General features: G+C 59.0%; 2 protein-coding genes across 3 annotated transcripts in view; one reads left to right on the top strand and one right to left on the bottom strand.

The window, feature by feature from the left end:
- The window catches only part of ACSS1 (acyl-CoA synthetase short chain family member 1), a 45,192-nt gene extending 31,358 nt beyond the window's left edge, over nt 1-13,834 (bottom strand). Inside the window, exons 1-2 of the mRNA XM_042789606.1 lie at nt 13,364-13,834; nt 2,227-2,323 (exon numbers count right to left, since the gene is read on the bottom strand). Coding sequence (XP_042645540.1) covers nt 2,227-2,323; nt 13,364-13,826 — 560 coding nt within the window. The 5' untranslated portion in view covers nt 13,827-13,834. The remainder of the gene's footprint in view (nt 1-2,226; nt 2,324-13,363) is intronic.
- TTBK1 (tau tubulin kinase 1) overlaps nt 13,696-14,371 on the top strand; it is a 106,321-nt gene continuing 105,645 nt past the window's right edge. The window contains exon 1 of one of the 2 annotated variants that reach the window (XM_042789603.1): nt 13,696-13,798. The gene's annotated coding sequence lies outside the window, so the exon portion shown is untranslated. Of the gene's footprint in view, nt 13,799-14,158; nt 14,212-14,371 lie in introns of those variants that run through there. The other variant, XM_032994066.2, reaches the window with a different exon arrangement.

Below are 14,371 nucleotides of genomic sequence, written 5' to 3'. Positions count from 1 at the left end.
GGCTGGGGCTGTTTAGCACCGAGGCTGGCATGCAGAGACCACACTGCTACAGAAGGCTCTCGAAAGATTACTCAACCAGCATCACAGCTTCTGGACCACCTCTTACCTTTATATGCTTTCATTCACAAAACTTCTAGCTAGAACAAGACGCTACCGCAAAAAGTTTTCAACTAAGCTTACCCTCAAAGGGAGGTTCAGTGCCAACACCTCTTGGAAAACCTTACTGCCCCATTTAAAACCTTTAAAAATGCTGCCCGGAGATCAGAGAAAAGGCAAAACTTTTGATTCTCTCCTTGTGTACACACCCACGTAATATCAGTGTTTTCAACAAAGCTTTTCCTGACTTAATGAGATAAACTGAGAACCAAGTGACCTGTTTACAACATCATATGACCAAAGTCTCTTGGGAAACTGTGTCACTTGAATGTAGTCACATCTCACCAAGAGTATCAGGCAGAAACAGGAACAAGGCTCTCAGATACAAGCAGAAGTTCAAAAATAGATGTTGCCAACTTGTCTTTCACTTGGATGTTCTTCCTTCTGGTTGCTAGTTGCCATATCTTTGTAACGCTGCACAGAGGGATTCAGCTTTCAGATGTGGGTTACTTGTCTTCAAGCCACAGCAATCATAAATCCACAGGCTGAAAATGTGCTTTCTTCCAAATACATTCTGGCATGGCAAAGAAAAAACTAGTTCTGTTGCTGTTCTGAAAGGCCTTCTCAGATCTCCAGAGAAGATGGTTTGAGGGTCTGGAGCAGCTCAGCATGTTTCAAGTATCACAGTCTAAGAGGGAGGCTAGAGTTGCCTTGAATGAGGTTGTGCTATCTGACAGGCTGCTCTCCTTCTCAGGTTAATCAGAGCACAGTTCCCACCGCCAAACGAACCCCCAAGTTTCACACCCGGGGCATGAAGAGAGTGGTAGAAGTACAGACACCACCCCAACCTCTGGGAGAAACCTTCAATTCCATCTCCTTTTCTACCACCAGAATGGCAAAATCAAAACTCAAAGCATTTAGCCAAGCTACCAGGTTGGTTACAGCACATTTATACCATAACATGCCTACACAGCCTGCCAAATAGCAATACCAAGATCAAAACCAATCCACTTTTTCCACAGGTTTATATCAGGTAGTGTTTATTTCTGTCGCACAGAGCACTAACCTCTCAAAACTATTTGTACACCCACTTCTCTCTGCTGACCAGCTTCCTCATTCCAATGAATAATGTTTTCAGGAGCTTTAATAAATTCTGTAGGTGAACCAGACCACCAGAACGTATTTAGACCCAATGAGCTCCAGGAATCCCAACTTCCAACAAGCTACAGAAAACATTTTGTAAAAGAGCCAGATGCCAGGACTTCCTATGTCTCCTCTGCTTTCTGATCCAGTAGATCAAACATGTGGCTCCCTAAAATATGCACTGAGGAACGCACAAGTCTGGGAAACCTTTAACTCTCACTAGAGACAGATGATGCAGGCAGGTCTGTCTGCTAAATGAGGGCACACGGCAGGGACAAGAGAAATGCACTTGAAAACTGCCGTATTCTAACAAACGCTACAATCTATAGCGGCAACTGCAAGTCGGTGTCACTCAGAGCAGTCCCAAGGTCGCTCCAAACTGCACTGAGGATGGGTTAGAGGAACACAGGGAGCTTCAAATCCCCTCCAGCCAGGACTCGGCATCATGCTATTGACCGTCAACACAAGGTGTTTGCACCAAGACATTTGCTGCTGTGCTGAAACCGAAAGCTGCTCGCAGAAATTTTCCCGTGACCATGTCCAACGAGCTAAGCCAGGGAGGAAAAACAAGCTTTTCTCTTCTAAAAGTCCCCACTTAGAGAGACGGAATCCACAGTCAGATTGACGCCATAACCAGAAGGTGACACCAGATCTCAATCTGAAGTTTTCAGCAGCTGTCCCTAACTTACATCCACTGTCCCTCTCACCCTCTAACATGTTTATTACACAGGTGTCTAAGATCAGGGAGCCCCCTCCATGAAGAACCCAAGGGAAGAATGTAATTTCTTGGTGGGAACATGCCTCCCTTTTTCAGGAGCTCTCTCATCACGATACCACGACCTAGCCACGCTGCTGCAGCGGTATGTCCGAGGTGCTGGAGTACCTTGGAAGAAAGCAGTTTTACAGAGGTCGGATTCCAAAGCGGCAGCTCTTCCCCACCCCACCCCTTTGCCAGGCATCACAAGGCGTCGTGAGAAGGTGCCATACCTGTACGTGACATGCACTGCAGTGCCAGGCTCATCCCTCTCCCAGATCAAAGCCACTCTGTTCGGAGACTTTTCGACATGTTGATCCAAGCAATTTACTGTCAGAAAACAGAGGTTTAAACAAAGTTTAATACGCAAAGTGCTCTGTAAACTTGGCTTAGTCAAGCATAACAGCAAGCTAGAGTAAGATGAACCATCACTTGTTAGCTAGCTAGCCACACACTCATTTGTAACACTGGAAGTGATATCACTTGTAAGCACTGGTAAAGCTGTCCTTTGTCATATCTGTGGCATGCAAATACTACACTTAACTGGTACAGCTGCCTTAGAGATAGCATCCCCACGAGAGGCCTCGGCTGATTCAGCTCAGCTTAGCTCCACTGGCTAAGCTTAAACCAGCCCAAATCTCTCCCCTGCTCCCAGAAGCACAAAGACAAGACACTCTTCCGATGGTTTTGCTCCCCAGAGCAGAATTTCACTACACAGATCTGACAGACCGTCTTCCCCAGGTTGCATTTTTAGCGCTGCATAGTTTGAATTTTCTAATTAAAGCTCATGTGAAACGTTTTTATTCCAGGGTGTCACAGAAGACCTGAATCTCCGCTAACTGAAAATATCCAAAACTCTATGATGTAGGGTAAACTCACAGAGTACAGACATCTACACATTACCAGACATCTGGGAAAGATGAACATGTCTCAAGCTGTGTACTATACCTCCTAAAACTTAAAGGTATAGAATTACCTTCTGAAGGTGCATCTCTCCAATCCAACAACCTGAGGTAGACAATACCTGAACAACTACGCGAGGTGCTCAAGTGGACTTAGGGAGAGCACCCACCCTGAAGAAACTGTAGGAGAATCCACCCAAGAAATCTGCACGCATGTTCAGTAGCAACTTGCCTGATGGTTACAAGACTAACCTTGTAAAGTATTAATTCCAAGTCTAAACCACGCTTGCGTATTCCATAACCTTTCAAAAGCAGTTACTTTATTTCAGCAGACAACTATTAAAAACCAGTCACACACTCGTGCTGTGTAACTCAGAGAAAACCCTTAAAAAAATTGCTGAGTTTCAGATCATATTTCTGGAAATGTTAATACTGGTGGGGAAGGATTTCATTTTTCTAGATAAATGAAGTGCAATGAAAACTGCCTATTGCTGTCACAGTTTGTGAAGTTTAAGTCAACTGGAGCTGGGGAGTCAGCTTCAGCTGTCCTGTGATCACAGATGATTGGTACCACCACACAGAGGGTGGGAATGAGCCCCTAAAAGTGCGGAGGGAGAGAAATTCCCCCCCAGAATTCACCATATTTCATCACAAGAACAACTGTCAATCTCAAAAAAAAAAAAAAACAAAAAAGTGTTCTTCAGATGTTTAAAGTCTTTTTCATGTAAATTCGTGCAGCAATACTATAAAGGAGATAAAGCCATTTCTCAGGCCATCCTAATATGATACGGGAGGACAAAAGCTCTAATGGGGAATGCTTTCAGCAGTTAGACCTCGGGTTCCTCTGCTGTCCATCCGCAGGTAACTGGATCCGCAGCTTGGTCCGCAACCCTTAGCAACTCCCACCTCCCAGCTCATTGCAGCAACACCCCCACGTATTGCGCCACACTACAGCAAATCACCTTAACCGGGCTTTGTTGCCCAAGCAGCATTTCTTACTCGTGAGCAGCTGTACTAGCCTTCAGAGGGAATTTGTTGCACCAAGCCCCAGCTGAGCCAAGTGAGAGCTTTAGCTCTTTGCCCAGTAAGAACCAGCAGGTGAACCAGAGCCAAAGGCTATTATTTCCTTCCTGAGCTGAGGCTTACAAGAGCCTTTCGCTCATTTTACAAAATGGAATTTAGTGACCTTCCCCTTACTACTATGCCCTAATGGTTCCTCCATATGTTTTCTTGCCTCCCCAGCAATGCTTGGAAATGATTCATTTTGGTTAGACACACTTCTGAGAACCCAGTGCTCTGGCTGGAAATGCGGTAGTTGGTCGGGTTATTCTCCTGGCCAGGAGTAACAGTGCAATAAACCCAGAAGCACTGAAGCTCATGGTTCCCCCAAATCCTACCGGAGGTCTCCCCACGCAAAAAGCAGCCAATACCTCGGCTGCCTGTGGTCCAGCTGTGTTGGGAGATGGGCACACAGGATGCTCTGGATTGGGGACCTGAACTGTTGCCATGTTTCTGTAACCAGTGTTCAAACTGAGAATTAAAGGGACAAAACCGCAGCCTCCCAGCAGAAAACCAGCCACTGTGGCCAGCTACTATCTTCATCATGCTTTAAAAGAAGAAAACCAGCAACAGCAAAACTCTTTAATACTGTGCATCTATGTTCCAGAAGTCTACAATTTCTTTTTACCTATGCAAAGAAAACAAAGTGGCATTTAGTGTCTGCTGAAGAACCAGACCCAAGACATGATCTAAAACCAGGCCCGGCAATACCTGGATTTCAGACACCTGACCCAAGCGGGATCCGGATGATGCTGATCCTACTGTACAGAGGAGAGAAACAGATCCCTGAGAGTCTCCGTGCTCAGCCAAGATCCTCCTTTCAACAGGACTCAATGAAAACACAAGTCTGGCTAAAACCCCCCTGCTTGCTGGGTGCTGGAAGCAGGGCTGTCACACACCTCCACCCACTTGGGAGCCACTGCTGGGAATCATCTCCCGGGAGGAGACGCTGCCCTACGGTCTCTGGAAGGCCTGAGGAGGGCTTGCTCCTCTGCGAAAAAAAAAGGTGACCAGAAATGCTACGGCTCCTGCACGACCGAGCTGGTGATTCAAGCACGCTCCCGGGAACGGGAAACGAAGGCAAGAGACGCGCGTCCCTGTTTAACGACTTCACCTCCAAGTCGTACCCTAGACGGGGCTGGGGTTTACTCCCACTGCTTGAAGCTGAGCCACAGCACGGAAGATACGGCCAGGAAGAAACTCAGAGGGCTGTCACAGCAGATTTCACTCTTCCTTCCTCTGCGTGGTGAAGTTGGAGAAGACGACCGAGCTCCTCGTTTAAGATAGAGAGGGAGCTGCGGTTCTGACCCGTCAAAAAACCCGGGATTCTCACCGCCCCCAGCCCTCCGGCTCACCCGTTCACGGGCACCTGGGGCCCGAGCAGCGCCCGGCCGCCGGTCCCTCGGGGTCGCGGCAGGGCTCCCGCAGGAGCCAGGGCGAGAGGATGAGGGTTACCCCCTCCCGGATTAAGGATTTTCAAGCCCCTTTCCCCAGCATTTCCCAACACCCGCCGAGCACCGCCCCACCGAAATCCTCGCGGTGGTTTTATCTTTTCCCCGCTCTGAGGACGAGGGGAAAGCCGCCCGGAGGCTGAGGCGGGTTCGGGTTATCCCCCGGGGGGATGCGGGGCCCTTACCGGAGACGTTGAGGCGGCCGCCGAGGAACCACCGGGCGGTACCGGCGGTCGGGCCCGGCTGGCTGGCGGTGTGGAAGGGGCTGTCCCAGCGCAGCACCCCCCGCGCCGCCTCCCCCCAAAATCCGGCGGGGTCGCGGGCCGCCCGCTCCCGCCAGGCCTCGTAGGCGGCGGGGAGCCCCGCGTCGCTGCGGCCGCGCCGGGAGACGAGCGGGACCCGTCCCGGCGGCGGCGGGCGGCTGAGGGCCCGCAGCACCCGCGCCATGGGGCCGCCCGACAGCGACAGCCCCCGCCCGCCCGCCCGCCCGCTCGGCGGGAGAGACCGCCCGCGGGGAGGGGCTGCCCTCAGAGACACCCCCGGGAGACCAGTGCACCCGCAGGGCCCCGCGAGCACCCCCACAGACACCCCGAGAGACCAGTGCACCCACAGGGCCCCGCGAGCACCCCCACAGACACCCCGAGAGACCAGTGCACCCACAGGGCCCTGAGAGCACCCCCACAGACACCCCGGGAGACCAGTGCACCCACAGGGCCCCGGGAGCACCCCCACAGACACCCCGAGAGACACCTCGAGAGACCAGCGCACCCACAGGGCCCCGCGAGCACCCCCAGAGACACCCCAGGAGACAGCCCTGCACCCCCGCATGGCCCCGGGAGCACCCTGAGAGACCAGTGCACCCACATGGTCTCGGCAGCACCCTGAGAGGCACCCTGAGAGACCAGCGCACCCACAGGGCCCAGGAGCACCCCAAGAGACACCCCTGCACCTGCACGGCCCCGGGAGCACCCCAAGAGACACCCCTGCACCCACAGGGCCCCGGGAGCACCCCAAGAGACGCCCCTGCACCTGCACGGCCCTGGGAGCACCCCAAGAGACACCCCTGCACCTGCACGGCCCCGGGAGCACCCCAAGAGACACTCCTGTGCCCACAGGGCCCCGGGAGCACCCCAAGAGACGCCCCTGCACCTGCACGGCCCCGGGAGCACCCCAAGAGACGCCCCTGCACCTGCACGGCCCCGGGAGCACCCATAGCACTCACACTCCATCCAGAGAAATCACGCACCCAAATGCACCCCGGTGCCCCCTGCACCCGCCAGCGTCACCCGCAGGGATACCCCTGGGGACGTCGCCCGCCCGGGCGCACAGGCAGAGGTGCCCCCCTGCGCACACCCCCACCGCCGTTTTCGCGCCCGGCGGCTGTGCACTTTTAACACACGCAGCAACACTCGGCACGCAGGCACAGTGTCCCACGCGCCTGCACGCTCCCCACAAACCCAGCCCAGCAGCGGCACGGTCCTCCAACGGTGTGCCCGGCCCTCCTGGACGTGGGTAGGGCACAAATAATTGGTGCCCTGCCGCGTGTCACACTCCTGTCCGTCCTTCTCAAAATGGGGTAAGTCTCTCTAGGTGGGCGCACATCCATTTTTTGCTTGGCAGCCCCACGAGCATCATCACGACCACAATGTGGAACTCCTGGTTTTGGTAGCACAACACTTCTTCCTCCACCTTAATCTCAGGACCAGATTTAACCCCGACTTTACAGTGCAAACCCTCAGCCATGAGCAGCGAAATTTTACAGCAGGTAACACAGAGCTTCTTCCCCGTGCACAGCTGGGATCTCTTTGCTGGCATGGAGAAACGAATGCGTTTAGGCAGTTTGGTGCTACCTCCAAGCACAGAGTTTGAGAACAGAGTTAGAGCAGCAGGGCCCGGGCATCCTTAAGAAGTGCCAAACCACCTGAGCGCCCGCTCAGCTCACTCCCAGAGTTCGGGCAGAAAAACAACATTTCATGTTGAAGATTAAAAACTCAAACCTACTCTTTATGCTAAGCTGAAGCTTCTTCTGGCAGTGGTAGAGACAAGTAGTGTTTTCGATAAATTTTTCCTATCCTACAAACATCACCTGACACTTTATCTAGGTAAATAATACAGATTTTACCAGGATTTGGATTTCTGGCATTTCTGACTTTGGCAGCTGTGTTTTATAGGTAGCGTACAAGAATAAAATTACTCTTTAACTTCCTTGTAAAGTTGGCATTACCACACTGTTAATATAGTTCCGTATTCCATCCTTGCGTTTTGGATGCCAGAGTTTCTGTTTGCCCAAGGGCGAAAAAGTATGTGTGCCACCTGGTGCCAGACAGGAGTAGGGAGAGAGATCTCTCCGGCTTCCACTTGCTTTGCTTAAGGATTGCTCAGAAGTTTTCTATCAAAGATTAGTTATATGCAAACCATACCCCTCCCCACAGGATTTCAGAGGAAAGCTTTTCACCAAACAAACAAACGAGCTGTCAAAAATACTAAGCGTGAATTTAAATTCTTTGTCCTGAAAACCTAGCTGTTTCATTTGCAGACCTTGAAACCTTCTGGGAATGGTGCCCTTCTCCGGTTTTCTTCCACAGAAGGCTGATCTTCCTTTTCCTCCACCAAATTCTATTTTTCTCATGCTTCACTAGAATGCCCCCCCACCCTCAAATTTTTACTGTCTTTTTTCTCAAAGAAAGCCACGACCACATACAAGACTTACTCAGTGTGGTGTGCAAGCCCTAGAAGTCCCGGCATAAAGCTGAGCCGAGGCAGAGGTGTTTGCAGGATGGGACTGGAAGCACTCGGGCACCGGATTTTCATCCCTACTGGGTTAAAGAGCACCTAGCATCCTAGCAAGCCTGGCTGGCTTTTCCACATCCAACCCTGGCCTGCTTGAAGCCTCAGCCTTCAGCTGAACCCGCTCAAGAGAGGGTTAAAACCTGGTTAGAGCCAGGGCTTCTCCAGGTAGGCTAATCCTAGCCACAGCAACTCCCCAGGGGGTCATTTAGCTCCTACCCCCCAGACCACCTCTTGCATTCTCTGGTGTGACAGCCTGGGCAGCGCCCGAGGATCGAGGGGTTTCTGCTTGCGCCCCTCTCCCAGGCACAGCTCCCCTGCGGGCATGCACACCCACGCCCACCGATCGCTTCGCTTTGCCTTTCTACCCTTTCTGTCAAAGCAGGTATTTGGCATGAGTTATGTTTCCCAGTTGTCTGTCCCCCTGTTTTTCCCGTAAGGGGGGGAGGAAAAAGCCGGTGAAATACACGGCTGCCACTTGGTTGTCACGGTTCTGCTCCTGACTGTAATCTCCAGCCATCCTCCCACATGATGTGCACACAGCCGATACCTGGCCCCACAGCGAAAGGCAGGGCCAGGCAAAAACATCATTGTAGAGCCATGTACACACTGGTCTGCAACAGAGGTCTTCCCAAGTCACAATTAACGCCGATTTTAATAAAGTCTTTTGATCATTTTCGGCCACATTTGGGCCTGCAGATGAAACTGGACACGTTCCCAGCTGGCTGTTCCGGTGGGTTTGTGGGCTCATTCAGCTCCATCGGCAGAGGAGAAGGCTGAGGGAAGTTTAGAGCAGGGATGAAATAAAGCAAAAATGCATTCGTTGAAGTTCCACTTTAACTCAGCGGCACAGATCAGCATGGACCTTGGGTCCAAAGCACCAGGAACTACAGCAGGTTTGAAGGAGCAGAGCACTCAAGCTAATTGGGGTTGTGAATCTTTGCCAGGTCTGCTCTCATCTAGCCACACCTGAAATGGAGGTCTAAACAGTGTGAAAAATAAAGATGTGCTACGCTTCCATTAGTGAATGGGTAATAAACGCCCAGAAAGTGACAAGGGAGAAAAACAATACTTAGAAATATCCAGATAACTGAAGTGCTTTTAGACAGATGCGAAATGACTAAAAAACATCTCTAATATCATAGCACCGTCTCACAAACATTTAAACTCACAAGATTGGACGGATCTCCCTTAAATTGGCTGCAAGGTTTGCGTTTGCTGCACGCTGTACAAACAACACTTAAAAGTGTTAAAAGAGAAATTATGAACAAAAATGCCTTTCTCCCCCAAGAATGTTTCAAGACGTGCAATATCAAATTCCTGCTAAGGCTGTTGGAGACCCGGTGCCAGGTGCAGCACGCAGCCCAGGCCGGGGGTACTGACACGAACCCTGAACTTCCCTTGCCGTTTGGCTCCTCTCCTGCGCTGCTCTCACTGAGTGCTTTGTTCCAGAATGACGAACCTCCCCATCGCGCTGGCTTCCTCTCGGGCAGCACCCGGGGCTGCCCACCCTGCGGGGAGCCCGAAGGCTTCAGCACGAAATTCTTCCCTCCCCCTCCAGCTTGGTACTGATGCTCTGGGCTCAGCATCCAGACGTGGCAGGGGCCCACTCACGGACAGGTGGAAACACCTGAGGGAGCTGGGAAGCCTCCAGCTCTCGCTTGACTTCCACACCAGCTCATCGGGCGGTATTGCCTTCTCCCTTCAGTTAAGGTCCAAGAGACACAAGTTGAAACGTAAGTGGAAAACTGCTTTCCCAGGAGAGGGTGGAGAGACCCAGTGAGGCTGTGGCCTCTCCATCCCTGGAGAACTTCCAAACTGGTCTGGACAAGTCCCTGTTCTAATTCGCCCAGCCCCAGTGCCACTCAGCGCCCAGTCCCAGCATCACTCAGCACCCAGCCCCAGTGCCACTCAGCACCCAGCCCCAGCGCCACGCAGCACCCAGCACCACTCAGCGCCCAGCCCCAGTGCCACGCAGCGCCCAGCCCCAGCGCCACACAGCGCCCAGCCCCAGTGCCACTCAGCGCCCAGCCCCAGTGCCACGCAGCGCCCAGTCCCAGCGCCACTCAGTGCCCAGCCCCAGCGCCACTCAGCGCCCAGCCCCAGCGCCACGCAGCGCCCAGCCCCAGCGCCACACAGTGCCCAGTCCCAGCGCCACTCAGCGCCCAGCCCCAGTGCCACACAGTGCCCAGTCCCAGCGCCACTCAGCGCCCAGCCCCAGCGCCACGCAGCGCCCAGCCCCAGCGCCACGCAGCGCCCAGCCCCAGCGCCACGCAGTGCCCAGCCCCAGCACCACGCAGCGCCCAGCCCCAGCGCCACGCAGCGCCCAGTCCCAGCACCACGCAGCGCCCAGCCCCAGCGCCACACAGTGCCCAGCCCCAGTGCCACACAGTGCCCAGCCCCAGCGCCACGCAGCGCCCAGTCCCAGTGCCACACAGTGCCCAGCCCCAGCGCCACACAGTGCCCAGCCCCAGTGCCACGCAGCGCCCAGCCCCAGCGCCACGCAGCGCCCAGTCAGAGTGCCATGCAGCGCCCAGTGCCACTCAGCGCCCAGCCCCAGCGCCACTCAGCGCCCAGCCCCAGTGCCACTCAGCGCCCAGCCCCAGCGCCACTCAGCGCCCAGCCCCAGTGCCACGTAGTGCCCAGCCCCAGCGCCACGCAGCGCCCAGCCCCAGCGCCACTCAGTGCCCAGCCCCAGTGCCACTCAGCACCCAGCCCCAGCGCCACGCAGCGCCCAGCTCCAGCGCCACTCAGCGCCCAGCCCCAGCGCCACACATCAACCTGTCCCAGTGCCACGCAGCGCCCAGCCCCAGCGCCACGCAGCGCCCAGTCAGAGTGCCATGCAGCGCCCAGTGCCACTCAGAGCCCAGCCCCAGTGCCACGCAGCGCCCAGCCCCAGTGCCACTCAGCGCCCAGCCCCAGCGCCACGCAGCGCCCAGTCCCAGTGCCACGTAGTGCCCAGCCCCAGTGTCACGCATCGCCCAGCCCCAGTGCCACACAGCGCCCAGCCCCAGCGCCACGCAGCGCCCAGCCCCAGTGCCACTCAGCGCCCAGCCCCAGCGCCACGCAGCGCCCAGCCCCAGTGCCACTCAGCGCCCAGCCCCAGCGCCACGCAGCGCCCAGTCCCAGTGCCACGTAGTGCCCAGCCCCAGTGTCACGCATCGCCCAGCCCCAGTGCCACTCAGCGCCCAGCCCCAGCGCCACTCAGCGCCCAGCCCCAGCGCCACGCAGCGCCCAGCCCCAGCGCCACTCAGCGCCCAGCCCCAGCGCCACTCAGCACCCAGCCCCAGCGCCACACATCAACCTGTCCCAGTGCCACGCAGCGCCCAGCCCCAGCGCCACGCAGCGCCCAGTCAGAGTGCCATGCAGCGCCCAGTGCCACTCAGAGCCCAGCCCCAGCGCCACGCAGCGCCCAGCCCCAGTGCCACTCAGCGCCCAGCCCCAGCGCCACACATCAACCTGTCCCAGTGCCACGCAGCGCCCAGCCCCAGCGCCACGCAGCGCCCAGTCAGAGTGCCATGCAGCGCCCAGTGCCACTCAGCGCCCAGCCCCAGCGCCACTCAGCGCCCAGCCCCAGCGCCACGCAGCGCCCAGCCCCAGCGCCACTCAGTGCCCAGCCCCAGTGCCACTCAGCACCCAGCCCCAGCGCCACGCAGCGCCCAGCTCCAGCGCCACTCAGCGCCCAGCCCCAGCGCCACACATCAACCTGTCCCAGTGCCACGCAGCGCCCAGCCCCAGCGCCACGCAGCGCCCAGTCAGAGTGCCATGCAGCGCCCAGTGCCACTCAGAGCCCAGCCCCAGTGCCACGCAGCGCCCAGCCCCAGTGCCACTCAGCGCCCAGCCCCAGCGCCACGCAGCGCCCAGTCCCAGTGCCACGTAGTGCCCAGCCCCAGTGTCACGCATCGCCCAGCCCCAGTGCCACACAGCGCCCAGCCCCAGCGCCACGCAGCGCCCAGCCCCAGTGCCACTCAGCGCCCAGCCCCAGCGCCACGCAGCGCCCAGTCCCAGTGCCACTCAGCGCCCAGCCCCAGCGCCACTCAGCGCCCAGCCCCAGCGCCACGCAGCGCCCAGTCCCAGTGCCACGTAGTGCCCAGCCCCAGTGTCACGCATCGCCCAGCCCCAGTGCCACTCAGCGCCCAGCCCCAGCGCCACGCAGCGCCCAGTCCCAGTGCCACGTAGTGCCCAGCCCCAGTGTCACGCATCGCCCAGCCCCAGTGCCACTCAGCGCCCAGCCCCAGCGCCACTCAGCGCCCAGCCCCAGCGCCACGCAGCGCCCAGCCCCAGCGCCACTCAGCGCCCAGCCCCAGCGCCACTCAGCACCCAGCCCCAGCGCCACACATCAACCTGTCCCAGTGCCACGCAGCGCCCAGCCCCAGCGCCACGCAGCGCCCAGTCAGAGTGCCATGCAGCGCCCAGTGCCACTCAGAGCCCAGCCCCAGCGCCACGCAGCGCCCAGCCCCAGTGCCACTCAGCGCCCAGCCCCAGCGCCACACATCAACCTGTCCCAGTGCCACGCAGCGCCCAGCCCCAGCGCCACGCAGCGCCCAGTCAGAGTGCCATGCAGCGCCCAGTGCCACTCAGCGCCCAGTCCCAGTGCCACTCAGAGCCCAGCCCCAGCGCCACGCAGCGCCCAGCCCCAGTGCCACTCAGCGCCCAGCCCCAGCGCCACATATCAACCTGTCCCAGTGCCACGCAGCGCCCAGTCCCGGGCAGATGTGCCGACTCCAGCCTTCACCCCCACACGTCGGTGCCCAGCTCTGTGCTGAAGGTGCTGGCGACAGCCTCAGGCCCAGGGGGACCGTACTGGCGAGCCAGTCCCTGTACCGGTGTGCTGGTCCCAGGCAAAGCGCAGCGCCCAGCCCTGTGCAGACACAGTGCCAGTGCTGGTCCCGGCCCCCGGGCCACATGCCAGTGATGCCAGTGCTGATCCCAGCAGTGCAGAGACGAGCCGTGCGCCAGTCCCTGTCCTGGCATCATCCCGGCCGTCATGTCACCGGTGCTGGTGCTGGTGCGGTGCCACTGCCAGTGCCAGTGCCCGGTGCCCAGTGCGGTGCCAGTGCCCGGTGCCGGTGCCCAGTGCGGTGCCAGTGCCCGGTGCTGGTGCCCGGTGCCAGTGCCCAGTGCGGTGCCAGTGCCCGGTGCTGGTGCCCAGTGCGGTGCCAGTGCAGTACCCGGTTCCGGTGGCGGTGCTGTGCCTGGTGCAGTGCCCGGTGCCGGTTCAGTGCCCGGTGCCGGTGCTGGTGCGGTGCCCGATGGCGGTGCCGGCGCTGTGCCCGGTGCCGGTGCAGCTCCCGGCCCCACGCCGGTTGCCGGTTGCCGGTGTCGGCGGGGCGGGCGCGGGGCGGGCCCGGCCGGGCCGGGGGGCCGGCCTGCGGGTGATGTCAGGCTGATGCTGTCGGTGCGGCGCGCGGTGCATTGTGGGCGAATCCCGCCGCCCGCCGCGGCTCCGAGGGGGGAGGATGCACCGGGGGCAGGCCCGCCCCGCAGCCGCAACCGCAGCGCGCCGGGCCGGCGGCACCCAGCCCGGCCAGCCGCGCTGAGGGGCGCGGGGGGTATGCGCTGCCCGCGGCGGCTGCAGCGGGAGGCGCCGGTACCGGCGGGGCCAGGTGAGCCGGGCCGGGCCGCGGCGGCCATTGCGGTCATCGGCGGGGGAGGGGGCGGCGGGGCGGTGGGGGGGTGTTGGGGGGTGGCGGGCCGCACCGGGCCGGGCCGCTCCCGGGCTGCGCGCGGGGCACTGTGGGAGCTGTAGTTCGCCCCGCCGCCCGGTACCGGCGGCGGGAGGCGAAAGCTGCCGGCGCGGAGGGACTCGAATTCCCAGCATGCCCCGCGGGGCTGGGCGGGCCCCGCGGCGGAGCGACGGGCGGGCGCCGCCAATGAGAAGGCGGGCCGGGGTGGGGCGAACCATCTGCCGAAGAGGGGCGGTGGGGGGGTGGGGTGGGGGGGAGCGGCGTGCCGGGCAGCTGCAGTGCAGGGGCGGACGCGGCCACCTCTTCGGCGGGGGGAGGCGGGGCGGCCCGAGGTGAGGGGGGGGCAGAGCGGGGGGAGAGCCCCGGGGCGGCGGCTCCGCGGCCCCGTCCCCGCGTCCCCGTGTCCCCGCGTTCCCGTGTCCCCGCGTTCCCGTGTCCCCGCCGCCTCTCCCCCCCGGGCTGGCCGCGGGGCTCGGCGGGCGGGGGAGGGCG

The sequence above is a fragment of the Tyto alba genome, unplaced genomic scaffold (genome assembly GCF_018691265.1).
Source record: "Tyto alba isolate M040663 unplaced genomic scaffold, T.alba_DEE_v4.0 Super-Scaffold_16, whole genome shotgun sequence".
In the NCBI taxonomy this organism is placed as follows: domain Eukaryota; kingdom Metazoa; phylum Chordata; class Aves; order Strigiformes; family Tytonidae; genus Tyto; species Tyto alba.
The sequence above is the reverse complement of the archived record's forward strand: the minus strand, read 5'-3'. Positions and strand labels throughout refer to the sequence as shown.